The sequence below is a fragment of the Pongo abelii genome, chromosome 21, assembly GCF_028885655.2.
Source record: "Pongo abelii isolate AG06213 chromosome 21, NHGRI_mPonAbe1-v2.0_pri, whole genome shotgun sequence".
Lineage (NCBI taxonomy): Eukaryota > Metazoa > Chordata > Mammalia > Primates > Hominidae > Pongo > Pongo abelii.
The window spans coordinates 68,003,473-68,028,224 of record NC_072006.2 but is presented as its reverse complement, the minus strand read 5'-3'; the positions used below and the strand labels follow the sequence as shown (position 1 = coordinate 68,028,224).

Genomic DNA, 24,752 nt, shown 5'->3' with positions numbered 1-24,752 from the left:
TATTTTATTTATTTGTTTTGAGACGGAGTCTTGCTCTGTTGCCCAGGCTGGAGTGCAGTGGCACACTCTTGGCTCACTGCAACCTCCACTTCTTTGGTTCAAGCAATTCTTCTGCCTCAGCCTCCCGAGTAGCTGAGACTACAGGCGCCCGCCCCCACCCCTGGCTAATGGGACGTTTATTTTAAACAACATAGACATCTAACAGCTGGGTGTGGTCTAGGTGGGAGGGTTAGGCCTGGGGTCTCCCTGAGATGGCAGTAAGGCTGGGGCTGGGACTCGAGCTGCATGTGGGCTGGAGGCCTCAGCTCCTCCATGGGGCCTCCCCACAGGGCTGCTGAGGGCCCAGAGCCAGTCCAGAGAGCAAAGAGCCAGGCGTGCTGACTCTGGGACCTGGCGGCCACTTAGCCATTCCTGCCATATCCTGGTTGGTGACAGAAGGGACTTGGGGTCCCAGCAGCACCAGGGCCACGGGCAGGTCCTGCCGGTCAGAGGGGACTCGTGGTCTGAGCAGCACCAGGGCCACAGGCAGGTCCTGCCAGTCAGGGGACCCAGGCTTCCAGGTCAGCTGTGCCTGGATTTCTCCAGGGGCTGATGGTGGAGTCACCAGGCCCTCCTGCCGTCCAGGGCCAGGCAGGGTCTCACCCCTTCCGCCTGGCACATCATCGGGGCATCTCTGGTGTATGAAGGGCTGGACGGGGCGTGGGGCCCTGGAAGGGTGCAGGAAAGGACCCCCACCCCCAGCCGCCTCCGCCTCCGCCTCCGCCTCCGACGGCGCTGGCCCTTCAGGGAGGGGCGTCCTCCGCTCGCTGGTGCTTCCTGAGGTTCCCTCGCAGCGGGGCTGAGCTGTGGCTGGAGGCGGGGCAGGGCGGGGCGGGGCGGGGGGCGGTGAGGTAATTTCCGCGATCAGCGTCAGTGCCCGGGCCAGAATCGAAACTGAGAGCTCCTGGGCAGGCTCGGCAGGGCAGGCAGCTCCAGGAGGGTGAGCGCGGGGGTCCCAGGGAGGCGGGACCGGGGGCGCGGGGGTCCAGGAGGGTGAGTGCAGCTGGGGGCGCAGAGTCCCGGGAGCCGCAGACCCAGCCCGGGGCAGTGCAGCCCGTCCGGGACCAGCGCCCTCCGCAGCAAGCCCCAGCCCTGTGGTCTCTGCACCCACTGGAGCGCAGGATTTTGGGGTCTCGGCTCCCGTCCTTTCTGGACGGCAGACTCGGATGTTTTCTCAGAGGGGTCCACGGGGAGTGCCGGGTTCTCATACTGAAGTCTGTCTCCAGTCTGTTGCTTTTAAACTTACTCTTCTTGTCGCATCCCAGCTGAGGTGGGGACCCGGGGACCCATCTCTTCCTGGCACCCTGAGCTCTGGTGGGCACTGTGCCCTCCTCTCCGTGAGGCCCCTCCCCAGGTGCAGATGTGGAGTCCTCTTTTCCTGGGGGCCAGTGGTCATTTAATAGAAAAGGAGGTGCTGTGTCCTTAGAAGAGTCAGGAGCCTGAGGCCCTGGGGTGCACAGGACCCCCGGCTGGGGCAGAGGGGTGCGGCCTCCTGGGGGCGGCACTGTGCCGAGGGCTCTGCCCCCTCCAGGGCTCCACAAGCAGTCACCTTGGCTCCTTCTAGGTGGGGCCTGAGACCCTTCAGGAGGGAGGGTCTGGCTGTGTCCGGGTCAGTGAGCCCTGACTCCCTGACAGGACACAGCTACTGCCAAGGCCTCCACTTGCTTGGGCATCAGGGTGGGCAGAGTCCCAGCTCCTTGCTTGGTGGAGAGGCCGTGCTTCTGAGCTGGGCCTGGACCAGATGTCCTCTGGCCTCAGTCTCACCTGCTCCTTCTGTCACAGGCTTCGAACCGTGGCCAACAGTTCCAGTGGACCGCGTGGACCCGTGAGCTCAGGAGCCTCAGACGCCGCCCCGGAGAGCCAAGCTGGTGTTCGAGGTGGCGCCTCCAGGGTCCAGCCTGCTGCCCAACAGCCCCACGGCCACCAGAGGGCCGTCCCTGGCCCGGCTGTGTGCCCTGGTGGACCTGTGTCTGGGCTGCTCCCACTGCACCCAGCGGCTCAATGAAAGCACCTACGTCCTCCGCAGGGTGGAGCATGACTGCTCCCGTGAGATCCTGCTGGCCCGCTTTAAGCAGGCCACCAAGAGCAAGGTCTGGCGCGTGGTGGGCTGCCGGCCCACCTTCCCAAGGCCCCTGTGCTACCAAGTCTGCCGCTACTACAGCCCTGGGCTCGGCTGCCGGCGCCACCGAAACCGGTGCACCTTTGCCCGCAGTCGTGAGGAGGCCCTGGTCTGGACCTTCGAGCGTCAGCACAACCTCCAGCGCCTATGGCTGAAGGCGGAGGTGCAGGGCGGCGGGGCCCAGGGAGGGGCAGGCCGGGCGGCCGACGCCATCCTCACAGAGTTTGGCGGCCGCTTCGAGCTGCTTTGCTCCCTCTGCTTCAGGTGCTCTCCCCCACGCGTCTGTCGCGTGGACCCCCAGAGGCAGTGCCCTGAGCACGGAGCCTGCCCCTCCCTCCTGGCCCACGTGAGCGCCGAGGGCCGCCGCAAGCAACAGTTTGTGGCGGTGAGGCCGCAGCCCCGGGCCGGCCAGCCTCCTGCCTACTGCAGGTTTGTGGGGCGTGGGCAGCCGTGCTGGCGTGGGGAGTCCCGCTGCCAGTTCGCACACAGCGCCGTGGAGATGGCTGTGTGGGAGGCCGAGCAGCTGGGTGGCCTCCAGCGGGGGGACCTGCTCACACCCCCTGCCCCTGATGGCGACGGGCGCACGGCCCCCCTTGGCCAGCCCCCTGGAGCCCAGCTGTACTGCCCGGCCTGCTTGGTCACCTGTCACTCTCAGGAGGCCTTCGAGAACCACTGCGCATCCTCGGAGCACGCACAGATGGTGGCCTTCGACCAGGCCGTGCCCTGGGAGCACCGTTCCCCACCCCCGGGACTCTCCAAGTTCGAGCTCTGCCCAAAGTAAGGATGCTCGAGGCAGGAGCTTGGAGTAGGGCAGGAGCCCACCGTAGGCAGAGCCAGAGGCTCCCAGGAGCTTGGAGCGGGGCAGGAGCCCACCATAGGCAGAGCCAGAGGCTCCCAGGTTCAGTGGACGGGGGCCTCCCTGCCACCTGCTGAGGGCTAAAGCCATGTGGCCTCTGAGGACCTGGATAAGGTTCATGTTTGGGAACCGCTTGAGCCAGGCCTTGTCCTGGGAGCACAGGAGTGGGTGGGACAAATAAAGCCCCTGCTCCCTACAGAGGCCAGTATTGGGCTGAGGGGGTCCCGGCCTTTGAACTCAGCACGGTGGCTGTGCCTCCGTGTAGCCCTGCCGACCTCCCTGTCCCCCAGGCCTGACCTCTGTGAGTATGGGGACGCCTGCACCAAGGCGCACTCAGCACGGGAGCTGCAGGAGTGGGTCCAGCGCACGCAGGCTGTGGAGCTGCGGGGGCAGGCGGCCTGGCAGGATGGGCTGGTGCCCTACCAGGAGCGGCTGCTGGCCGAGTACCAGCGCAGCAGCAGTGAGGTCCTTGTGGTAAGTGGGCCCTGGGAGTGGGTGGGGTGGGGTGGGGTCCAGGCCTCCTGCTGAAGGCTAGACTTCCACACAGCTGGCAGAGACCCTTGATGGAGTTCGTGTCACCTGCAACCAGCCCCTGATGTACCAGGCCCAGGAGAGGAAGACCCAGTACAGCTGGACGTTTGCCGTCCACTCCGAGGTGAGCGGAGAGCAGCTCCGACTGGGCGGAGGGAGCCCTGGGGAAGTGGTGACCTCAGCCCGGGCAGACGTCAAGAGCCTGGGTCGTGGAGCTAATACCGAGGCACTGCCGCTCAGCGCCTGGGTGACCTGCGGCAGGTCCCTTAGCTCTCTGCCTCAGTCTCCTCACCTAGAGACAGGGGGGCCAGGACAGTCCCACCTTGGCAGGGTTACTCTATGGAGTATATGGGTTAAAACAAGGATTTGGCCAGGTGCGGTGGTTCACACCTGTAATCCCAGCACTTTGGGAGGCCGAGGCAGGTGGATCACCTGAAGTCAGGAGTTCAAGATCAGCCTGGCCAATATGGCAAAACTCCGTCTCTACTAAAAAAAAAAAAAAAAAAAAAAAAAATTAGCCAGGCATGGTGGTGGGTGCCTGTGATCCCATCTACTCGGGAGGCTGAGGCAGGAGAATCACTTGAACCCGGGAGGCGGAGTTGTAGTGAGTTGAGATCGCGCCACTGCACTCCAGCCTGGCAACAAGAGTGAAACTCCGTCTCAAAAACAAAAACAAGGATTCACCAGGGTCTGGCACCTGGAGAGTGGGTGGTGAGGCCTCAAGCTGCCCACATTGCCCCACGGGACATCCACAGGGGCCCCAGGAGGGTTCAGCCACCCCCATTTAGCACAGGAGGAAACAGGATGACAGAGGCCAGGTGGCCTGCTTGGGTTCTATCCAGGAAGTGGCAGGGCCGGGACCTGAACCCTGCACTTGGGCTACGCTGGCCAGGCTGCCTCTCGGGAGGGTCGGGGGAGCCCTGGGCCCCCCTCACCGTCCGGCCTCCTCTCCAGGAGCCCTTGCTACATGTGGCCCTGCTGAAGCAGGAGCCAGGAGCCGATTTCTCTCTGGTGGCTCCCGGCCTCCCGCCAGGCCGGCTCTACGCACGGGGCGAGCGCTTCCGTGTGCCCAGCTCCACTGCCGACTTCCAGGTGGGAGTGCGTGTGCAGGCCGCCTCCTTCGGCACCTTTGAGCAATGGGTGGTCTTCGACTTTGGCCGCCGGCCGGTGCTGCTACAAAAGCTGGGGCTGCAGCTGGGCCAGGGGCGTCGCCCAGGACCCTGCAGGAATCTGGCGCTCCGCCACCCTGAGGAGATGGAGCGCTGGCACACTGGCAACCGCCACGTGGTGCCTGGCGTGGAGCGGACGGCCGAGCAGACGGCCCTGATGGCCAAGTACAAGGGCCCTGCCCTGGCCCTGGAGTTCAACCGCAGTGGCCTGGCCTCGGGCCCCATCTCGCCAACCAACTATCGGCAGAGGATGCACCAGTTTCTCTATGAGGAGGAGGCGGCTCAGCAGCAGCTGGTGGCCAAGTGAGCTGGGGGCAACAGGAGCGGCTGGGGGTAGCAGGAGCAGCTGAGGTAGCAGGAGCAGCTGGGGCAGTGGGAGCGGCTGGGGCAACAGGAGCGGATGGGGGCGTGGACTTGGCAGCGGGGCTGGCAGCTGTGGCCCCTTGAGCTGACCCAGGCCATTCTGCCAGGCTGACCCTGCGGGGCCAGGTGTTCCTGAAGACGGCATTGCAGACACCAGCGCTGAACATGCTGTTCGCGCCTCCGGGAGCGCTGTACGCAGAGGTCCCCATCCCCTCCTCCCTGATGCCAGACACAGACCAGGGCTTCCTGCTGGGCCGGGCGGTCAGCACAGCCCTGGTGGCCCCTGTACCCGCACCCGACAATACAGTGTTCGAGGTGCGGCTGGAGAGGCGGGCCAGCTCGGAGCAGGTGCTGTGGCTGCTGCTTCCGGCCCGCTGCTGCTTGGCCCTGGGGCTGCAGGCTGAGGCCCGCCTGGTCCTGGAGGTGCAGTTCCAGATAGACCCGATGACCTTCCGCCTCTGGCACCAGGCAGTGGACAGACTGCCTGAGGAGCAGCTGGTGGTGCCTGACTTGCCCACCTGCGCCCTGCCCAGACCTTGGTCTGTCCCACCCTTGCGGCGTGGCAACCGCAAGCAGGAGCTGGCCATGGCGCTCATCGCGGGCTGGGGCCCTGGGGATGGGAGGCGTGTCCCCCCGTTACTCATCTATGGCCCCTTTGGCACCGGCAAGACCTACACGCTGGCCATGGCCTCCCTGGAGGTCATCCGGAGGCCTGAAACCAAGGTGCTCATCTGCACACACACCAACAGGTAAGCCCGAGCCTGGCCTGCCCCCCACCTCACCTGACGCCCGGCCCAAGTCTACACTGGGCAGGCAGTCACCCCCTGGATGTGCTCCAGTCCTCTGATTTTGCAGGGACATTCCCCGTAGCCGACCAGCCTTGGGCTTTGGCTTTATCAGGCCCAGCTCAGGGCACCAAGGGTGGCCGGGTCTGCTGTCAGGTGAGGAGCTGGGTGCCTCTGTCGGGGCCCTGGCCCAAGGAGAGGGTCACGGGGAAAGCTGCAGCGTGGCCCTCCCAGCAGTTCTGGGGATGAGTCTTGTTTTTGGTTTTTATAGAAACAGATTTTTGTCCTAACCACAAAGTTCCCCTTTGGTTTATGTGGTTTCTTCTGGTCCCTGCCACCACCACCTCCCCAGGCCGGGGCCTTCCCATCCCTGCCCAGTGGGGAGGGGAGGAAGAGCCTGGGACAGTGGCCATACGTCCCGGGCTGATTTCTGGATTGGGGGTTCTGGGGGCCGGGGAGGCGCAGGTGTCTGCAGTGTCAGAGGAGACGCCCGGCTCGCCCAGGTGTTGCCTGAAGCCCTCCGTGGCCTCTTGCCCCTTGGACTCCTGACAGCGGGGACACCAGCGTTTGCTGCTTACCTCTGACAGCCAGACAAGGGCTGTGCTCAGGGGCAGCTCAGCCGGGCACACAGTAGGTGCTTTAGTGGAGAGCACTGAGGTCCCCAGCAAGAAGCCCATGAGCTCCTCCCCCTCCTGCAGTGCTGCTGACATCTACATCCGGGAGTATTTCCACAGCCACGTCAGCGACGGCCACCCTGAGGCCACTCCTCTCCGTGTGATGTACACGGACCGGCCACTGAGCCAGACGGACCCGGTCACGCTGCAGTACTGTTGCCTGACCGACGACCGCCAGGCCTTCCGCCCGCCCACGTGGGCAGACCTGGCGCAGCACCGCGTGGTGGTCACCACAACCTCCCAGGCCCGTGAGCTCAGGGTACCAGTCGGCTTCTTCTCCCACATTCTCATTGACGAGGCGGCCCAGATGCTGGAGTGTGAGGCCCTCACCCCGCTGGCTTACGCCTCGCACAGCACCCGCCTCGTGCTGGCGGGTGACCACATGCAGGTCACACCCCGGCTGTTCAGTGTGGCCAGGGCCCGGGCGGCCGAGCACACGCTGCTGCACCGCCTCTTCCTGTACTACCAGCAGGAGACGCACGAGGTGGCGCGGCAGAGCCGCCTGGTCTTCCATGAGAACTACCGCTGCACGGAAGCCATCGTCAGCTTCATCTCACGGCACTTCTACGTGGCCAAGGGCAACCCCATCCACGCCAGGGGCAAAGTTCCGCCCCACCCCCGGCACTACCCGCTCATGTTCTGCCACGTGGCGGGCAACCCAGACCGGGACATGTCCATGGCGTCCTGGTTGAATCTGGCTGAGATTGTGCAGGCCATCGAGAAGGTGCAGGAGGCCTACAACACCTGGCCCAGCTGCTGGGGCGGCCGCGAGCAGAGGCACATCTGCGTCGTTTCCCACGGTGCCCAGGTAGGCCCAGCCAGCCCGGGACAGCCCCCGACTGCACCCCTGCTGGGGGAGGGGAAGCTCCCCGGCTGATGGACGAGCCCCTGCCTCAGTTTCCCCATCTGTAAGAGAGGGCTGCAGTATTTGCCTCCCAGGGCTGATGTGGGACTCAGCCCCTGAGGTGTCTGGAGCTTGGTGGGGGTGCCCTCTCCTTGTCGGGGGTGGCCAGTCCTCACTGCGTCCTGCGCTCATCCCCGAGCTTGGTGGGGGTGCCCTCTCCTTATCGGGGGTGGCCGAGTCCTCACTGCGTCCGGCGCTCATCCCCGGCCCCGCTGCGTCTTCAGGTCAGTGCGCTGAGGCAGGAGCTGAGGAGGCGGGACCTAGGCCAGGTGTCTGTCGGCAGTTTTGAGATCCTGCCAGGTGGGTGACCAGCGGGGCCAGGTGCTGCCAGCTGCCCCAGGATACCCCGGGTGGCTCGGCCCACTCCTCAGCCTGGCATCGGCAGGGGTGGGGCTGGTCCCACCGTCTTGCGCACCCAGCCTGACCGCGTGTCCCCTGCAGGGCGGCAGTTTCGGGTCGTGGTGCTCAGCACGGTGCACACCTGCCAGAGCCTGCTCACCCCTGGGGCACTGGCCCCTGAGTTCTTCACTGACGCCCGCGTGCTCAACACCGTCCTGACCCGTGCCCAGTCCCAGCTAGTGGTAGTGGGGGATGCCGTGGCCCTCTGCTCCTTCGGGGCCTGCGGCAAGCTCTGGGAGAGCTTCATCCGTGAGTGCGTGGAGCGGCACAGTGTCTGCCCCGAGGGCCTGTCCATGGAGCAGGTGGAGCAGGGTGTGGCGCAGAGACGGCGCTGGCCCCTCCAAGGCACACGGGCTGGGGCAGCGGGGAACTGCGAGGCTGCCCCAGAGCCAGTAGGGGACCTGGCCGAGGAGCCGGCGGCTGTGGTGACGGCCACGGTGAAGGCAGAGCCGGGAGATGAGGCTCTGAGCCCAGCATCCCGTGACATCACGGCAACCACAGCACAGACGGAGGCTGCGGCAGCACCAGCAGGAGACGCAGTGGAGGAGGACGTGGTGCCTGGGGCCTGTGCAGCAGGAGCGGCTGCTGCAGCGGGCGTGGAGTCCACGGAGCCCGAGGATGCAGACGCTGACTTCTGGCCGTGGGACGGGGAGCTCAACGCTGACGACGCCATCCTACGGGAGCTTCTGGACGAGAGCCAGAAGGTGATGGTGACCGTCGGGGAGGATGGGCTGCTGGACACTGTCGCCAGGCCCGAGTCCCTGCGGCAGGCCCGGCTGTACGAGAACCTGCCCCCGGCTGCGCTACGGAAGCTGCTGCGCGCGGAGCCCGAGCGGTACCGCCACTGCACTTTCGTGCCGGAGACCTTTGAGCGGGCGTCAGCCATCCCGCTGGACGACGCCTCCTCGGGCCCCATCCAGGTCAGGGGCCGCCTGGACTGTGGGATGGCCTTCACTGGGGACGAGGTGCTGGTGCAGCTCCTTTCGGGAGACAGGGCGCCCGAGGGGCGGCTTCGGGGCCGCGTGCTGGGCGTGCTGAAGAGGAGGAGGCACGAGCTGGCGTTTGTGTGCCGCATGGACACGTGGGACCCGCGCATCATGGTCCCCATCAATGGCTCCGTGACCAAGATCTTCGTGGCTGAGCTAAAGGACCCATCGCAGGTCCCCGTCTACAGCCTCCGGAAGGGCCGGCTGCAGCGTGTGGGGCTTGAGAGGCTCACGGCAGAGGCCCGGCACAGCCGGCTCTTCTGGGTCCAAATCGTCCTGTGGCGGCAAGGCTTCTACTATCCGCTGGGCATCGTCCGGGAGGTGCTGCCTGAGGCCAGCACCTGGGAGCAGGGCCTCCGCATCCTCGACCTGGAGTACAGCTTGAGGGTGCCCCCGTCGGACCTGGCCGCCATCACCAAGGCGCTGCAGAAATACCACACGGAGCTTGGCCAGGTTGCCGGCCGCCGAGAGGACTGCCGCGCCTCCTTGACCTTCACTGTGGACCCCCGGGGCGCCTGCAACCTCGATGATGCCCTCAGTGTCCGAGACCTGGGTCCCAGGTGCGAGGTGGCTGTGCACATCACTGATGTGGCCAGCTTCGTGCCCAGGGACGGGGTGCTGGACGTGGAGGCCCGAAGGCAGGGCGCTGCGTTCTATGCCCCCGGCAGGGAGCCAGTGCCCATGCTGCCAGCCAGCCTCTGCCAGGACATCCTCAGCCTCCTGCCTGGCCGGGACCGCCTGGCCATCTCCCTGTTCCTCACCATGGAGAAGGCCAGTGGCCAGCTGAAGAGCCTGCGCTTTGCACCCTCCGTGGTCCGCTCTGACCGCCAGCTGTCCTACGAGGAGGCGGAGGAGGTGATCAGGCAGCACCCGGGTGCCGGCCGTGAGCTGCCGGCCCGCCTGGACTCCGTGGACGCCTGCGTCGTGGCCGCGTGCTACTTCTCTCGGCTGCTACGCCAGCACCGCCTGCAGTCCGACTGCTTCTATGAGCAGCCAGACGAGGACAGCACCCTGGGCTTCCGTGCGGCCCACATCATGGTGAAGGAGTACATGATTCAGTTTAACAGGCTCGTGGCTGAGTTCCTGGTGGGCAGCGAATGCACGCGGACGGTCACGCCTCTGCGGTGGCAGCCAGCACCCCGCAGCCAGCAGCTCAAGGCCCTGTGTGAGAAGCATGGGGACCGGGTTCCCCTGTCACTGCACCTCGGCCACCACCTGCACGGCGGCGGGGGCAGTCCCCCTGACACGCGGCTGCACCTCCTGGCCTCCCTCTGGAAGCAGGTCCAGTTTGCTGCCCGCACCCAGGACTATGAACAGATGGTGGACTTGGTCACCACGGACGACATGCACCCGTTCCTGGCTCCTGCAGGCCGCGACCTCCGCAAGGCCCTGGAGCGCTCGACGTTCGGCCGCTGCACCCGGGGCCACCAGCAGCAGGGCGGCCACTACTCGCTGCAGGTGGACTGGTACACATGGGCCACCTCACCCATCCGCAGGTACCTGGACGTGCTGTTGCAGCGGCAGATCCTGCTGGCGCTGGGCCATGGGGGCTCCGCCTACTCTGCCAGGGACATCGATGGGCTCTGCCAGGCCTTCAGCCTCCAGCATGCGCTTGCCCAGAGCTATCAGCGGCGGGCACGCAGCCTGCACCTGGCCACGCAGCTCAAGGCCCAGCCTCTGGACAAGCTGGGCTTCGTGGTGGACGTGGAGGCAGGCTCCCGCTGCTTCCGGCTGCTCTTCCCCAGCAACCGGGAGACGCTGCCTGACCCCTGCCCCGTCCCCTACGGCTCCCTGCAGCTGGCCGAGCACCCCCACGCCCTGGCAGGCCGGCCAGGCCTGCAGCTCCTGTGGCGGCGCCGTGTCTACTCAGTGCAGGGATCCAGCCCGCCCTTGCCACTGCCTGGCACTGTGCTGGACCCACACACCTGGGCCGTGGAGACGGCCCTGTGGAAGCAGCTGCTGGCGCTGGTGGAGCTGCAGCGCTGGCCGGAGGCAGCTGCTCTCATCCAGGAGAAGGGCGAGGCGTCCCAGCGGCGGGAGCTGGTGCAGGTGCAGCGGAGCCGCTGTGGCCATTTCCTGGAGGTGGCCTGGGAGCTGGGCAGCGGGGACACCCTGCAGGTGCAGCTCGGCGCCAGCCTGCAGCACGGCTTCCTGGTACCGAGCCCTCAGCTCTGGACGGTGGCACCGGGCTTCAGTCTCTGCCTGGAGCACGTGGAGCGGCCCGGAGACTGCTTCTCCGGCCGTGTGTACCGGGCCCCGCGGGACCGGTACCGCGACGTGGATGAGTACGCCTGCGTGTGGGAGCCATTCTGCGCCCTGGAGTCGGCCACCGGCGCGGTTGCCGAGAATGACTCTGTCACACTTCAGCACCTGAGTGTTTCCTGGAAGGCGTCGCGGACGCCGCAGGGGCAGCTGCAGGGTGCCTTCCCCCTGGAGGCCGCCTTCGTCGAGGAGAACTGTGCCGACATCAACTTCAGCTGCTGCTACCTCTGCATCCGGCTCGAGGGGCTGCCGGCTCCCACGGCCAGCCCATGCCCAGGGCCCAGCAGCCTCGGCTCTGGCCTGAATGTTGACCCCGGCACGTATACCTGGGTGGCCCACGGGCAGACGGAGGACTGGGACCAGGAGCGCCGGGCAGACCGGCAGGAGGCTCCCAGACGGGTGCACCTCTTCGTCCATCACGTGGGCATGGAGAAGGTTCCGGAAGAGGTGCTGAGGCCGGGCACCCTGTTCACCGTTGAGCTGCTGCCCAAGCAGCTTCCTGATCTGTGAGTGGCTTCCACCAGCAGAGGCTGGGCTGGGGGACCACCCCGGGCCCCTCACTTCCAGGAGGGGGGACCTCGTGGGGCAGCAGTCCCCTTCCTGGGAGTCCTGTTGGTTTTCCAGTGTCTGCCTTCACCCCCAGCCGCAAGGAGGAAGCCGTGCGTGGACTAGAGGAGGCGTCCCCGCTGGTCACCAGCATCGCACTGGGCCGACCTGTCCCGCAGCCCCTCTGCAGAGGTAGGTCTGCCCCACCCCTCCACCTTCCCCTCTGGCCCCCAGCCCCACCCTGCATGAGTGCTCAGGGAGGCCGCCCCCTTCTCAGTGATCCCCAGCAGGTTCCTGGAGCGGCAGACCTACGACATCCCCGGAGGCTGCCACAAGCTGAACCCCAGCCAGAACGTGGCGGTCAGGGAAGCTCTGGAGAAGCCTTTCACGGTCATCCAGGGCCCACCAGGTAGGGCCCACGCCGGGGGAGCCGCGGGCCTGCCTTGAGCCGCCTTGGGCCACAGGGACCCCGGGGGTGGGCTACAATCTCCTATTCTCCGGCTGCAGGTACAGGGAAGACGATCGTGGGCCTCCACATTGTATTCTGGTTTCATAAATCAAACCAGGAGCAGGTGCAGCCTGGAGGCCCCCGCCGTGGGGAGAAGCGGCTGGGGGGTCCCTGCATCTTGTACTGCGGCCCCTCCAACAAGTCGGTGGATGTCCTGGCAGGTGCACCGGGGTCGGCGGTGGGGGCCTCTGGGGAGCTGGCACGCAGGGCAGGACTCACATCCCCCAACTGCCCTCAGGACTGCTCCTGAGAAGGATGGAGCTGAAGCCCCTCCGTGTGTACAGCGAGCAGGCTGAGGCCAGCGAGTTCCCAGTGCCGCGCGTGGGCAGCAGGAAGCTGCTCAGGAAGAGTCCCCGGGAGGGTAGGCCGAACCAGAGCCTCAGGTGCGCCCGCTGTCTTTGGGGCTTGGGCGGAGTGGGGCCGAGCTGTCCAGACAGTCCTGTGTAGGTGGGTCTCACTGAGCTCTGCCCCCGGGATGGCCCTGCGTGGACGGGGCTCACTGTGCCCTGCATGTCCCTGATGTCTCCCAGGAGCATCACCCTGCACCACCGGATCCGGCAGGCCCCCAACCCGTACTCGTCGGAAATCAAGGCCTTTGACGCCCGGCTGCAGAGAGGGGAGCTCTTCTCCAGGGAGGACCTGGTCTCGTAAGTGGCAGGGGCCGGGGGGTGGAGCTGCTGCAGCATGGGGGCCCTGGGGTGACACGCAGTGTCCCCGTCAGGTACAAGAAAGTCTTGTGGGAGGCTCGGAAGTTCGAGCTGGACCGGCATGAGGTCATCCTCTGCACCTGCTCCTGCGCAGCCTCTGCCAGTCTCAAAACCCTGGACGTGAGGCAGATCCTTGTTGACGAGGCAGGCATGGCCACGGAACCTGAAACCCTCATCCCCCTGGTGCAGTTCCCACAGGCTGAGAAGGTTGGTGGGGGCGGGGTGTGGGCAGCATGGGCAGGCGTCCCTGGCACAGTCTCCCACCTGGGGTGCCCTGTGTGTGCAGACGTGGGTGTCGTCTGGGGCTGGGGTCCCTCTGGGTCTAGGGGTGTCAGGGCCAGGCCTGCCCATTCCTCCAGGTGGTTCTTCTCGGAGACCACAAGCAGCTGCGGCCTGTGGTCAAGAATGAGCGGCTGCAAAACCTGGGTCTGGACCGGTCTCTGTTCGAGCGGTACCACGAGGACGCACATATGCTGGACACTCAGTACCGCATGGTGAGCCTGCCCCACTCAGTCCCCAGCTCACCTGCAGCCCCTGGGGGGCCACAGCCCCACATGGCAGCTCTGGCGCCTCTGACCAGCGCACATCCTTGCCTGCAGCACAAGGGCATCTGTGCCTTCCCCTCTGTGGCGTTCTACAAGAGCAGGCTGAAGACGTGGCAGGGCCTGAGAAGGCCACCCAGTGTCCTGGGCCACGCTGGCAAGGAGAGCTGCCCTGTCATCTTTGGCCACGTGCAGGGCCACGAGCGGAGCCTGCTGGTGTCCACGGACGAAGGGAATGAGAACTCCAAGGCCAACCTGGAGGAGGTGGCTGAGGTGGTGAGTGTCTGGTGCCTGTGAGTCAGGGAGGGCTTCCTGGAGGAGGTGGCTGAGGTGGTGAGTGTCTGGTGCTTGTGAGTCAGGGAGGGCTTCCTGGAGGAGGGCAGGAGAGACACAAGGGTCCGCTCCACCTGGCCCCTCGGCCCTTCAGGTCCGTATCACCAAGCAGCTGACCCTGGGGAGGACCGTAGAGCCCCAGGACATCGCTGTCCTCACGCCCTACAACGCGCAGGCCTCTGAGATCAGCAAGGCCCTTCGGCGAGAGGGCATCGCCGGGGTGGCCGTGTCCTCCATCACCAAGAGCCAGGGTGAGGCTGGGGGCTCGTGGGTGGGGCCAGGACGGCAGGTTCAGGGGCCGCAGGGCCTCACCTCCCATCCCGCAGGGAGCGAGTGGCGCTATGTGCTGGTGAGCACCGTCCGCACCTGTGCAAAGAGCGACCTGGACCAGCGGCCCACCAAGAGCTGGCTCAAGAAGTTTCTGGGCTTCGTTGTGGACCCCAACCAAGTGAACGTGGCTGTCACGCGGGCCCAGGAGGGGCTCTGCCTGATCGGTGAGGGTGGGGCTGGGCTCTTCCAGGGCGGGAACACAGGTGAGGCCAGGGCTGGGCTAGGGAGCCGCCGACGCCCGCCTGACTCCCGCCTGACCCTGGCTCCTCCCGCCTGACCCTGACTCCGCCCACCTGACTCCGCCCACCTGACCCTGGCTCCTCCCACCTGACCCTGGCTCCTCCCGCCTGACCGTGGCTCCTCCCGCCTGACCGTGGCTCCTCCCACCTGACCCTGGCTCCTCCCACCTGACCCTGGCTCCTCCCACCTGACCCTGGCTCCTCCCACCTGACCCTGGCTCCTCCCATCTGACCCTGACTCCTCCCACTTGACCCTGGCTCCTCCCACCTGACCCTGACTCCTCCCACCTGACCCTGGCTCCTCCCACCTGACTCCGCCCACCTGACCCTGACTCCTCCCACCTGACCCTGGCTCCTCCCACCTGACCCCCGCCCTCACAGGAGACCACCTCCTTCTGCGCTGCTGCCCCCTCTGGCGTAGCCTCCTGGACTTCTGCGAGGCTCAGCAGACCCTCGTGCCTGCCGGCCAGGTGCGCGTCTACAGGAGGCCAACTATGCCTTCCTGAAGAGCCCTCTCCACCCGCAAGGTGCCAGGACTGGGAGGGAAAGTCCAGGGCCCCCCACCCTCCGCCATCAGCCTGCCTGGGCCGGCCTGCCTCCTGGCCTCAGGATCTCCCTGGGGCGGGAAGTGGGGGGACTTGGAGGAGGAACGGCGAGGGCCGGTCCCCACACTCCTGCTTCTTCTGGGCATCTGGGGACAGGGACACCTCTCAGGGTGGCCAAGAGGGGCTTCCTTGGGACCAGTGCAAGGAAGTTCTGCTGTCCCTGGGAAGTCTCAGAACCAGGAAGGAAACCCTATGGAGGCTGCCCTTTGACCTTTGGACGCCACCTGTAATCACTCTGGGTGGCGTCTGTGGAGTTCAGGTTTATTTTCTATTTAAATGAAGTAAAAGCCAGCATCCTGCCGGGCGCGGTGGCTCACGCCCATAATCCAGCACTTTGGGAAGCCAAGGCGGGCAGACCACCTGAGGTCAGGAGTTCGAGACCATCCTGGCCAACATGGTGAAACCCCGTCTCCACTAAAAATACAAAATTAGCCGGGCGTGGTGGTGTGCACCTGTAATCCCAGCTACTCGGGAGGCTGAGGCATGAGAATCGCTTGAATCCAGGAGGCGGAGGTTGCAGTGAACTCTGATGGCACCACTGCACTCCAGCCTGGGTGACAGAACGAGACCCTGTCTTAAAAAAAAAAAAAACCAGCATCTGTTACTGGAACAGAGACCTCAGCCCAAGCTCAGGAAAAGGAGACCTCCCTGGGAGAGGGGGCCTTTTTCCCCACCACCACCGCCTGTGTCCTTCAGGGGCTGCTGGAGGGCAGCCCAAAGCCAGGGGCCCACCCCGCCCCACCCCACCCCACCCTCTGAAATGTGAAAAGCCTGCATTCTTCCCGTGGGCTGTGCAGTGGGCTCGGGGGTTGGGGGGTGCTGGGGCGATGCTTCCACCCTGGACTGAGCGTTCCGGGGCAGCCTGCTCGGCTGTATCTGTTTCTCGTGCGCTCACCCGCTTCAGTGCAGCTCTGCCCCTGCTGCTGCCTCCAGTCCTGAGGGAGGGGCTTACCCCACCTTCTACATTCCAATTTTTATATCTTTGAATTATGTGATTAAATATTAATTTAATGATAAAACCACTCTGAAAGCTCTTCTCACTTCTGGGTGTTTTGAGGTCTGGCTGGGGGGCAAAAGTGGATGGTCACTGTGCTTGGGACGCAGTTGTGGAGGCTGTCAAGGGCCCACCGCAGAGCGCTGGGCGCAGGGGCGTGGGGAGGGCAGCGACCCCCCCTGCAGGGCTGGTGGCTCCGGCTGCCCATGTGGGGAGGGGAGGGCCGGTGCCTGGTGTGGTGAGGACAGGCCACAGCTCCAGAGCTGCTCTGGTGTCACCAGGCTGGCCAAGTCCAAAGTCCCTGAGGCCACCAGCCTTGACTGTCCTGCTGGTCCCACTTTTAAAACTGCTCCCCAGGACCCCCTGGCCGCTGTGGACTGGGGTCCCTCCACACCTGGCCCATTTGTGGCTGCGTCCACAGGTCACGGGGGCTATGGTCACTGTGGGAAAAGAGGTTCTGGGCGTCTGTGGAGGGAGGGGCGGAGCATGGAGTCTCCAGGACTGCGGCCTCCTTGGTGTGCCGGACGGGCCCTGCCTTGAAGACCATGTCTATTCTTGGGCTGTCATGAAATAGAGTAGTTCTGCAATAGCTTGAGAAGTGCCTGCAGAGAGGATGAGAAGGCGCCTCTAGGAAGGGGGACTTGGGGACCTCACCAGCCTGCAGCCAGGGAAGGCTTCTGGGAGGAAGGGGCAGCTGCGGCCCTGAAGGTGAGCGGTGGGGGGAAGCAGGGGCTGGGCGCCTAGCAAAAGCAGCTGATTCTGGAGAAGAGAGGGAGCTCAGGGCCAGGAAGGCCCTTGAGGAACAAAAGGTGGGGCGGGGCACGGAGGGGCACGGCTGAGCTGCTCACAGCCAGGGATCCCCGGTGGTGCTGCTGCCTCCTCGGGCGGGCGTGCTGATGAGCACTCGAGGCTGGGCAGGGGATGGTGGGGAGGCATCACGGCCTAGGAGTGTCATTCCCTGAGGGAGCCCCCCAAGCCAGAGAGGTGGGTAAGGAAGGCGGGAGCCGGGTCATGGTGATGCGGGTGGCAAGGAGGGGCGGGGGCTAGGACCGCGGAGGCCCTGTGGAGCAGCTCTCGTTGTCATCGTTGGACCCGTAGGTGTCAGGGGCTGGTACTTCTTGCTCCAGGCTCAGCTGTCTTGGGAGGTCCAGCCTGTGGCTCCCCCTGGGAAAGAGCAGGAGCAGAAGGCCTGGGGCTTGGCATGTTTTAAGCCAGGAAAAACACTGGTGGCTGCTGCCTTTAAAACATAAATAGGTTTGTTTCTTTAATTCTGTATGTGCATTTACACTCTTCTTTATTAGTGGATAACCATTAGAAAATCATCTCTCGGACAGAGTGGCTGAGGGCGGGCCCCTCCAGGGGCTCCGGCTTGGTCTGCAGGGTGAGGCTGTCCCTCCAGGGCTCGTACACCAGCGTGGAGGTCTCGGCCCTCTTGATAGTGAACTTATAGGATCGGTTGGGCAGCAGGTTTCGGACGTCGAAGGTGCAGGCAGCCACGGGGATGACGCCACACTGGGCGTACTCCTGCTGTGTCCGCGGGTCCAGCAGCCTGAAACGCAACTCATACTGCTCCGACGTGGCCGGCTGGATGGTGACGAACCAGCGCAGCCGGGCCCAGTCCTGGTGAGCTGCCGACTCCTTTCGGTCAAACACGACAGGCATCTTGGTGCTCAGCATGAGCCAGATGTGCGGGATCTTGGAGGCACTGACATCAGACACTAGGCGGTGCTTGACGTGCAGCCGTCCCGGCACCATCATGGTCAGGAAGCTGTCCATGACGGCCGACACGTCCGCCAGCCGCCGCTCCACCAGCGCCCAGTCGGCCAGGAAGGGCCGCGGGTCTGGCGACTGGAGCAGGGCGTCCAGCTCAGCACGGCCGTGGTCGAGCTGCTCCAACAGGTCCCCGAGCAGCAGGAGCTGGATCTTGGTCTGAGCTGTGCCCACCTTCTTCATGCGCTGGAACTTCCAGGGGTCGATGAGCTGGAACAAGGTGCTAGGCAGCACCAGCGGGTTCTGGTCACCCAGGGCTAGGTGCTTGGGCAGGACCTCGATGTAGAAGGAGCACTTACGCAGCAGCTGCATGCGGGCGTGGTGGCGCTTGAGCAGGTGCGGGCTCAGGTCCGAGGTCAGGAACTCACGCAGGGCATTGCGGCGCTCGCTGTAGGTCCTCCACGCCTCTGGCTCCAGCAGCTGCTGGTCATCTGCCTCCTCCTGGTCCAGGAAGGACTGGGGATTGCCCAGCTTCATCTTATCCAGGCCCAGGCCTGCCACGTGGGAGCTCATTATCCGGGAGCTAGGGGGAGGGCTGGGTGTCAGCTGCCAGGCAGGCTGGCCTCCCCTGGGCTGTGGCACGTTCGGGGGATGGATTCAGCCCACTGACCCCATGCTGGGCCTCTGTCCCTCCTCGGGGGCATAACTCGCTGGGAAGAGGCTGCCTGGAGGGCTGGATGGGCAGGCTACAGATCTGGACAGTTTATACTTAGGGACAAAAACCTCTACTGACAACCAGTGGCCTGTGGGACGGGACAGGGAAGAACTAGGACTGCGGACTTCTGGCCAGAACGGCCAGGGCAGAAACCCCAGCCCTGACCTGTGGCCTTGCAAGGGCCCCAGTTCCTAGCCCTGCTGCTGAAAGGGGTTGCTGGCACCCCTCAGGGCCGTGGAGAGGGGACGGCGTGGTCCTAAGCAGCACAGGACCCCCCTGGGGGACATTCGCGGGCCATCCTCCCGCTCCAGTTCTCCCTGGGGACGCTCCACGCCTCACCGCAGTTGTAGAGCACAGAGACAGGCCTCACCAAAGACTAGGCCAGCTGGCCAGTCAGCATGGGAGGAGGGCGGCCAGGCCTGGGCCCCGAGGAGCAGCCCTCCTCCCACGCTGTGGGCCCTCGCTGTGGACCCAGGATCCTGTCCCTCGTGAGCTCATGGACTCCACAAGCAACACTCCATTTCCCAGATGGAGCCTGAGGCTAAGAAGCTTGGTTCTTGCTCTCATCCAGGGCTTCAGCCCAGTGCTGAGCCGAGTCTGACCCTCTGTCCGTGGGTGCACCGGCTGAGTGCAGCTGTGGCCCCAGGCTCTGCCGCAGCTCCCTGGAGAGCAAGCCGCACCCCTGGTTGCTGCCCCGGCTCCCAGCAACCCTGGAGATCTCAGGTTGTCACAGCCACTTGGGCCTTGGATGAACCACAAATGAGAGCTAAGCAGTTGCTGAGTTCCCCAAGGCCACACAGGTACGTGGTGAAGTCATATCTGCCTCACGCCCAAAAGGGCAACCCTTGACCTTCCCGGGGCATCGGGGCGAGAACAGGCCCCTGGGGACAGCAGGGAGTGTGTCTGGGGTGAGGTGCCAGCTGAGAGCAGGACCCCAGGACCCCAGGCCTAAGCCCTGCTCTGGCTGGAGGCTGGGGCGAATTTCACCGCTGGAGGGAAACCGTGCCTCTGTGACGTGTGAGGGATGTTTTCCAGTCTCCAGCAGCTGCCCAGGTGGAAAACCCAGAGAGGCTGATCGTGAACCCGGAAAGGTGGTTCTGAGCCCCTCGATGCTTCCTACACACCCCTGGTCCCAGGCCCGCTTCCCTGAGACCACCAGGTGCCCGCACTCTACCCCCTCCACCACACTCCCCTTGGCTCCCCTGGCCCGGGCCGACCTCCCCGGCCGCTCTGCCTGCCCCTTACCTTCTCGAGACCCCCAGCCCTCCTCTCCCGGCCCCCGCCGCCGCCCCAGGCCCGCGCCCACTTGCCCTGCCTCTGAAGCGGAGCCGCGCGCGGACTTGCCAGAGCCCAGCTTCCCTCCGCACTCCGCGGGTTGCCCTGGGGACCAGCGGCCTTTGTGACGCTGCGGCCCGGGGGCGGGGCGGGGGTGGGGACCCAGGACCCCGAGCCGAGTAATCTTCCATCCGCTTCGCTTCCTGGAGAGCCCCAGACTTCTAGGGGCCCGCGTCCCCGACTTGGGGGCCACCGCGTGTGGCTGGTCCAAGAGCCAGGCTCCAAGTGGGGTTCCCGTCCCGGAGTCCTTGCGCGGGCACACCACTCCCCACGCACCCCCGGCTTCCGTCGGGGCGCAGGAGCCTGGGGTGACTGGGAGGGAGTTCCTGCTCAACCCCCCAGTCCGAGCGCACTCCTCGGGAATCCCTCGGAGGAATGTGGGAGACAGGCAGTAACCGGTGACCTGGCGGATGGACCACCCAGTGCCTGGACAGAGGAGAGGGGCGGCTCCGCCCAGCAAGGCCCCGCCCATTACAGATGATGCCGCCCATTACACGTTCCTCCCACCACGGGCTCCCCCCACCGCAGGCTCCTCAACCACAGGCTCCTCCCACCGTGGGCTCCCCCCTCCCCCGCAACGGCCCCTCCCATCAAGGCTCCTCCCAGCGCAGGCTCCTCCCACCACGGGCTCCCCACCCCCACGGCCCCGCCCATCATAGGCTCCTCCCACTACAGGCTCCCCCACCACAGGCTCCTCCTACTACAGGCTCCTCCCACCACGGGCTCCTTCCACCTGGGGCTGCCCAAGCTCAGGCACCGACCTGACTCTGGATAAATGCGGTCTCCATAGCTCCAGGGAGCCCCGCAGGGGAGCTCTGAGGCCATCTGGTCCCGTTTGTATCTGTTCAGTTGGGCTCAAGGCCTCTGGGATCCCCCCCTTCCCCCACAGCACACCCCAGCTAGCTGGGGGTCTCCTGGGGTCACAATCTCAGACACCCCAAGGTGCCCCTCCTTCACCTTCAGGAAGATGCTGGAGGAAGACACCCTTTCCATCCTCCTCATCTCCACCCCCACGGAGGTCAGTGCTGGGGCCTCTTCCAGGATGGGCGTCTTTGAGCCCCTACCAGGCTGTTCTGTAACCTGAGCCTCCCCCCTCCTCCCGGTGACCCCACCCTGGAAGAGCTTTCCCTTGGTGCATGGAGGCCCCGGGGGTTAGGCCTGGCAGGAAGTGGGTGGGTGTGGGTGGTTTTTTTTTTAGATAGCGTCTTGCTCTGTCACCCATGCTGCAGTCTCCACCCCCGGGGTTCAAGTGATCCTCCCACCTGGGTCTTTCTGATCCTTCGGGATTACAGGTGTGAGCCCCGCACCCAGTCCTGTTGGGTGCTGTTTCTGCCCTGCCCTCCCTGCCTGGGCTGGAACTCAATAAATGCCAGCTATTGTTATTGTTATTTAGGGCTCCAGGGGACAAAGCTGAGTTGTTTGGAGAAGGGGGTGCTGTCTGACGCAGAGGGTTGGGAAGCAGTAGGAGTTAGACCCTTACCCCCGGCCCTGCAGCCCACTGACAGAGAAGCGGGGTGGGGGCAGAGCAGCCTCCCCTTCTCTTTTGGGGCCAGGCAGGTCCTGGATGTCTCCCCTCTACTGGGCTCCAGCCTACCCCCTTTCTTTCAATTTCTGATTTCTAATCTAATTTTTTAAAGTTAAACTTTTGGCCAGGCTCGGTGGCGCAGGCCCATAATCTTAGCAATTTGAGAGGCCAAGGTGAGAGGATCCCTTGAGGCCAGAAGTTTGAGACCAGCCTGGGCAACATAGGGAGACCCCTGTCTCTACAAATAATTTGAAAAATTAGCTGGGTGTGGTGGTGTGCACCTGTGGTCTCAGCTACTTGGAAGGCTGAGGCTGGAGGATCACCTGAGCCTGGGAGGATGAGGCTGCAGTGAGCCAAGATGGTGCCACTGCACTCCAGCCTGGGTAACAGAGGGAGACCCTGTCTCTAAAAAGAATAATAATGGCTGGGCGCAGTGGCTCATGCCTATAATCCCAGCACTTTGGGAGGCCGAGGAAAGCAGATCACCTGAGGTCAGGAGTTCGAGACCAGCCTGGCCAACATAGTGAGACCCAGTCTCTACTAACAATACAAAAATTAGCTGGACGTGATCAAGACCATGGTGAAACCCTGTCTCTACTAAAAATACAAAAAACTAGCTGGGAGTGGTGGCAGGCGCCTGTAGTCCCAGCTATTCGGGAGACTGAGGCAGGAGAATGGCGTGAACCCGGAAAGTGGAGCTTGCAGTGAACCGAGATCACGCCACTGCACTCCAGTCCGGGCGACAGAGCGAGATTCTGTCTCAAAAAAAAAAAAAAAAAAATTAGCTGGACGTGGTGGCGGGTGCCTGTAGTCCCACCTACTCAGGAGGCTGAGGCAGGAGAATCGCTTGAGCCCAGGAGGTGGAGGTTGCAGTGAGCCGAGATTGTGCCACTGCACTCCAGCCTGGGAGCAATAAGACAGAGGCCTGTCTCAAAAAAAATAATAATAACAAAGTTAAACTTTTACTTTTAAGATAAGTATAGATTCACCTGCAGTTGTAAGAAGTAACACAGAGGTCCCGTTACCCTCTCTACCCCAGCGTCCCCAGTGGTAGCATCTTGCAGGACTGCAGTGCAGAATCACGCCAGCACCTTGACGTCGATACAGACGCAGGGCAGTGCCACCCCCATGGGACCCTGACATGTTCTTTATGGCCACGCTGCTCCCTCCCACCCCTCCCTAGCCCTGCAACTACTCATCTCTCCGGCTCTGTCTGGTCATTTCAAGAATGTCCTATCAGTGCGGTCTTTCAGTATGCAGCCTTGGGACTGGCTTCTTGGGCTCAGCATAGTCCCCTCTGTGCAGGGTCAACAGTCACTCCTGTTCACTGCTGGGCACCAGGGGCCAGTTTGTGCTCAGTCTTGCTCAACCCTGTTTGTGGCCACCAGGGCATGGGCAGTCTGTTGTCCCTGGTGGACAGAGCTTTGCATCTGTTGTCCCTGGTGGACAGAGCTTCCCTGGGCCCTGAGGATGGTGAAGCCTGGGGGTAGTGGGGCCAGTCATGGGGGAGAGAATGCACCCTGACCACTGAGACCCTCAGAGCTGTGCCCTCCAGACACATAAACCTGGATGGGGGTGGCCTGATGTGGCAGAGCTCCTGCCACCAGCCTCCATCTGAACACCAGGAAGGGCCCTGCACCCCATCCTCCTGGTCTGTGTCCTCACTGCCGTTGTAAGCTCAGTGCTCTTACAGATGGGGAAACTGAGGCACAGGGAGGTTCAGCAGTGTATGCCCAAGGTCATGTGGCCAGTGAGTCTGAGAGCAGGATTCCAGCCCTGGTCATTTTTTTTTTTTTTTTGAGATGGAGTCTTGCTCAGCCACCCAGGCTGGAGTACAGTGGCACGACGATCTCGGCTCACTGCAACCACCGTCTCCCAGATTCAAGTGATTCTCCCATCTCAGCCTCCCGAGTAGCTGGGATTACAGGTGCCTGCCATCATGCCTGACTAATTTTTGTATTTTAGTGGAGACAGGGTTTCACCATGTTGCCCAGGCTGGTCTTGAACTCCTGACCTCAGGTGATGCACCCGCCTTGGCCTCCCAAAGTGCTGGGATTACAGGTGTGAGCCACCGTGCCCGGCCTTTTCTTTTTTTAAAAAAATAGAGATGGGGGTCTCACTATGTTGCCCAGGCTGGTCTTGAACCCTTGGGCTCAAGCGATCCTCCTGCTTGGCCTCCCCAGATGCTGGTATTACAGGAGCGAGCCGCCTCACCCGGCCAAGCCCAAGACTCCTGACCCCGTCCAGACTGATCCTGTACCCAGGCCCCTTTCCTCACTCCCCTCTGTGCCACCCATCTGGTTAGGGCTGAGGGAGGAGGTGACGTCATGGGGGAGGGCACAGCAGGCAGGGAAGGGGCTGCTGACACGGACACCTGGCAGGGGCCCTACGCTGGGCTGTGTTGCGCCTGGTGGGTGAGGTGAGGAAGGGGTGGACGGGCGGGCATAACTTGGAGGGCAGCAGGAAAGGGCAGCTGGGCATGCGGGGCCGGGGATTCTGAGGACCACCGGGGAGGAGCTGGATGAAGCTGGCCTTGGCTGCCTGCCGACCACACTCACCCTGGCATGTGTGCGGTGCAAGGGCAGCAGGTGCAAGGAGGCGGAAAATGGGGCAGACGTGGGGAGCTGATCTGTGGGCAGGTGGGGCAGTGGGGGTGAGACACGCCGGGGCAGAGGCCCAACGGGGCCCTAACCCTGATGGCCAGGCCTGCCTCTGGCTCCGGCTGGGCATGGAATGTGCTGAGTCCTATGTCACGATCCCGTGGCTCTAAGGGACAGGGAGTGTCTGGGAGGAATCTGCATTCAGTGCCCTGAACACCTGACCCTGGCGTGGTGAGCACAGGAGCCTTCCATGGCCTGAGGAGGCCTCCCTGGGGCTCTGCGGCCTTGGCGTTCTAGGAGGGAAGAGTCACGTCCTAGGGAGGATTTAGGAGAGCTGGTAGCCACACCTGTAGTCCCAGCACTGTGGGAGGCAGGAGGGTCGCTTGAGGCCAAGAGTTCAAAACCAGCCTGGGCAACATAGTGAGAGCCCATCTCTACAAATAACAAAAAATTTATCTGGGCATGTGGCGCACACCTGTAGTCCGGCAGGAGGATGGCTTGAGCCCAGGAGATCGAGGCTGCCACTACGCTCCAGACTGGGCGACAGAGTGAGACCCTGTTTCCAAAAAAAAGTAAAAAAAAAGAAATGAGCAAAAGCCTCACCTGCACGTGAGGAGACGGCAGTGGGTGTGGAGAGGAGGCGGCGGCGGGGGGCGGGGGGTGGGGGTGGAGGGGAGGAGACGGCGGCGGAGGGGAGGAGACAGCGGCGGGGGCGGGAGGAGACGGCGGCGAGGGCGGGAGGAGAAGGCGGCGGGGGCGGGAGGAGACGGCGGCGGGGGGAGGCGCGGGAGGAGAAGGCGCTGGGGCCCCTCGAAGGCCACCCCCAATGTAGTATTTACAATTCTCCACATTTCTCAATACCCTCCCCCCGACCCCCAGCAGGACACCTCTCTGGTGCAGAGCCTGCCCTGAGCCTGGCGATGTCCAGCCTCCCAGGGCCCCTGCTGGCTCCAGGCTGTCAGCCCGGACACAGCTT

General features: G+C 64.2%; 2 protein-coding genes across 5 annotated transcripts; one reads left to right on the top strand and one right to left on the bottom strand.

The window, feature by feature from the left end:
• Positions 1-904: 904 nt before the first annotated feature.
• On the top strand, positions 905-15,931 carry HELZ2 (helicase with zinc finger 2). 2 transcript variants are annotated; one of them, XM_024238766.3, is made up of 20 exons: positions 905-979; positions 1,822-2,935; positions 3,305-3,488; positions 3,562-3,669; positions 4,500-5,017; positions 5,185-5,826; positions 6,561-7,344; positions 7,665-7,740; positions 7,882-11,593; positions 11,731-11,825; positions 11,911-12,042; positions 12,141-12,302; positions 12,380-12,524; positions 12,672-12,788; positions 12,863-13,055; positions 13,208-13,342; positions 13,448-13,666; positions 13,818-13,974; positions 14,050-14,217; positions 14,674-15,931. In XM_024238766.3, exons 2-20 carry the CDS (start codon positions 2,658-2,660, stop codon positions 14,796-14,798), a joined length of 7,950 nt encoding a protein of 2,649 aa, XP_024094534.2. In that variant the 5' UTR covers positions 905-979; positions 1,822-2,657; the 3' UTR covers positions 14,799-15,931. The 2 variants fall into 2 exon arrangements, 1 of the variants encoding a protein (XP_024094534.2); XR_008517230.1 differs by lacking the exons at positions 905-979; positions 13,448-13,666; positions 13,818-13,974; positions 14,050-14,217; positions 14,674-15,931 and having other exon boundaries at positions 1,870-2,935; positions 12,943-13,055.
• A 1,198-nt stretch (positions 15,932-17,129) lies between these two features.
• On the bottom strand, positions 17,130-21,032 carry FNDC11 (fibronectin type III domain containing 11). 3 transcript variants are annotated; one of them, XM_054542361.1, is made up of 2 exons: positions 19,562-21,032; positions 17,130-18,184 (listed from the first exon to the last, which is right to left on the bottom strand). In XM_054542361.1, the coding sequence occupies exons 1-2, from the start codon at positions 19,780-19,782 to the stop codon at positions 17,203-17,205; spliced, it is 1,203 nt and encodes a 400-aa protein (XP_054398336.1). In that variant the 5' UTR covers positions 19,783-21,032; the 3' UTR covers positions 17,130-17,202. The 3 variants fall into 3 exon arrangements, with proteins under 3 accessions (XP_054398336.1, XP_054398335.1, XP_054398337.1); XM_054542360.1 differs by having other exon boundaries at positions 19,627-21,032; XM_054542362.1 differs by having other exon boundaries at positions 19,661-21,032.
• Positions 21,033-24,752: the final 3,720 nt, after the last annotated feature.